The following is a 1256-nucleotide window of genomic DNA, read 5'->3' as shown; positions in this document are numbered from 1 at the left end:
GCTGACTTTTCATTGTTATTAGATACAAACTTGATTCTTCCTTCTACTCCAGTAGTTATAGGACTCATCGATTCCATATATATTGCTGTTGCATTGAAATCTTCAATATCTAATTCTTTGTATTTCTCTAATCTGTTTTTAAATGACTTAAAATTATCACCACCGTCGGCTATATAACTGTTCATTATTATTGTATAGTTTGCAGTTAACTGTAAAGGTTCAAATTTAGGAACGTTACAATCACTGCATCGGATTAATAATGAAGAGACTCGGTGACCAGGACTGTTTGCTAAATTATACTCAATTAAAACGCCAGATACTTGTAAAAATTTAGATCCGCCTCGATGCTCTACAAAGTCGTAAACACTATGTTCAAATGCTTCTAATAAGCTACTTCCAGAAATAGTAACTTTAACCAGTTTGTTTTGGAATGGCATGACATTGATTAACTGCCCTAAAGTGATGTAACCATCGTGATCAGTTTCGTTGAGTGTAGTCCGAATACCACCACATTGAACGATTCCAATAGGAGCATCAGTCCAATAACCATTGTAATTTTCTTTTTTCATAATATTGTAGTATACGAAAGAATCAGCTATCAGGTTACCTATATTGCATTCCATTTCGTGACAATTGTTTATCAACTCGACAGCCGTACGTCCGATCGTAACGTTTGTAATGCTAGTTACTTGTGGTTTCCATTTATCGACCACAGTCAACATTTCTGGATCTACATCATTTTAGAGTATTTTATTTTAAGGTTAAACTCAAACAATTTTTTTTTAGCATGTAGTATGTATAAAAATAAATTTAATTATAACCTTGTTTTATATCATGATTCAATAATGTCGGTGAACCATTGATACTAACTAAGTCACCATTAGAATCAAATTTTAAAACAACTTTGCCCGCGTATTTAGTATTTGCGTATGCCTGTAAAATTGGTACAGCTTTATTTTTAATATTTGTTACGTACAGTGGATACGGTCCATATGGTTTTTCAATGCTGGGTGGAGTACCAGAGTACAAAAACGTATGTGAATGCCCTCCAACAATTATATCAATATCCTCTACCTCTTTAGCAATTATTTTATCTTTTTCAATGCCACTATGTCCGAGACCAATAATTATGTTAACGCCATTGTCTCGTAATTTTTTAGTTTCTTTTTTCAAAGATTCAATTTCTTCAAAAAATTCAACTTTTCCAGTGTTAGATATGGTCGGAGTGTCTGTTGTTAAATATCCAACGATTCCTA

The 1256-nt window shown here is 32.9% G+C and overlaps 1 protein-coding gene across 1 annotated transcript in view; it reads right to left on the bottom strand.

Annotated features, from left to right (window-relative positions):
- Nucleotides 1-5: 5 nt before the first annotated feature.
- Nucleotides 6-1256, bottom strand: part of LOC112601146 (protein 5NUC-like) — a gene marked incomplete at its 3' end in the record, with an annotated part of 1357 nt that continues 106 nt past the window's right edge. The window contains exons 2-3 of the mRNA XM_025348596.1: nucleotides 822-1253; nucleotides 6-730 (exon numbers count right to left, since the gene is read on the bottom strand). Coding sequence (XP_025204381.1) covers nucleotides 6-730; nucleotides 822-1253 — 1157 coding nt within the window. The remainder of the gene's footprint in view (nucleotides 731-821; nucleotides 1254-1256) is intronic.

This window comes from Melanaphis sacchari, unplaced genomic scaffold, assembly GCF_002803265.2.
Source record: "Melanaphis sacchari strain LSU unplaced genomic scaffold, SCAv2.0 Contig753_pilon_pilon, whole genome shotgun sequence".
Classification (NCBI taxonomy): Eukaryota; Metazoa; Arthropoda; class Insecta; order Hemiptera; family Aphididae; genus Melanaphis; species Melanaphis sacchari.
The sequence above is the reverse complement of the archived record's forward strand: the minus strand, read 5'-3'. Positions and strand labels throughout refer to the sequence as shown.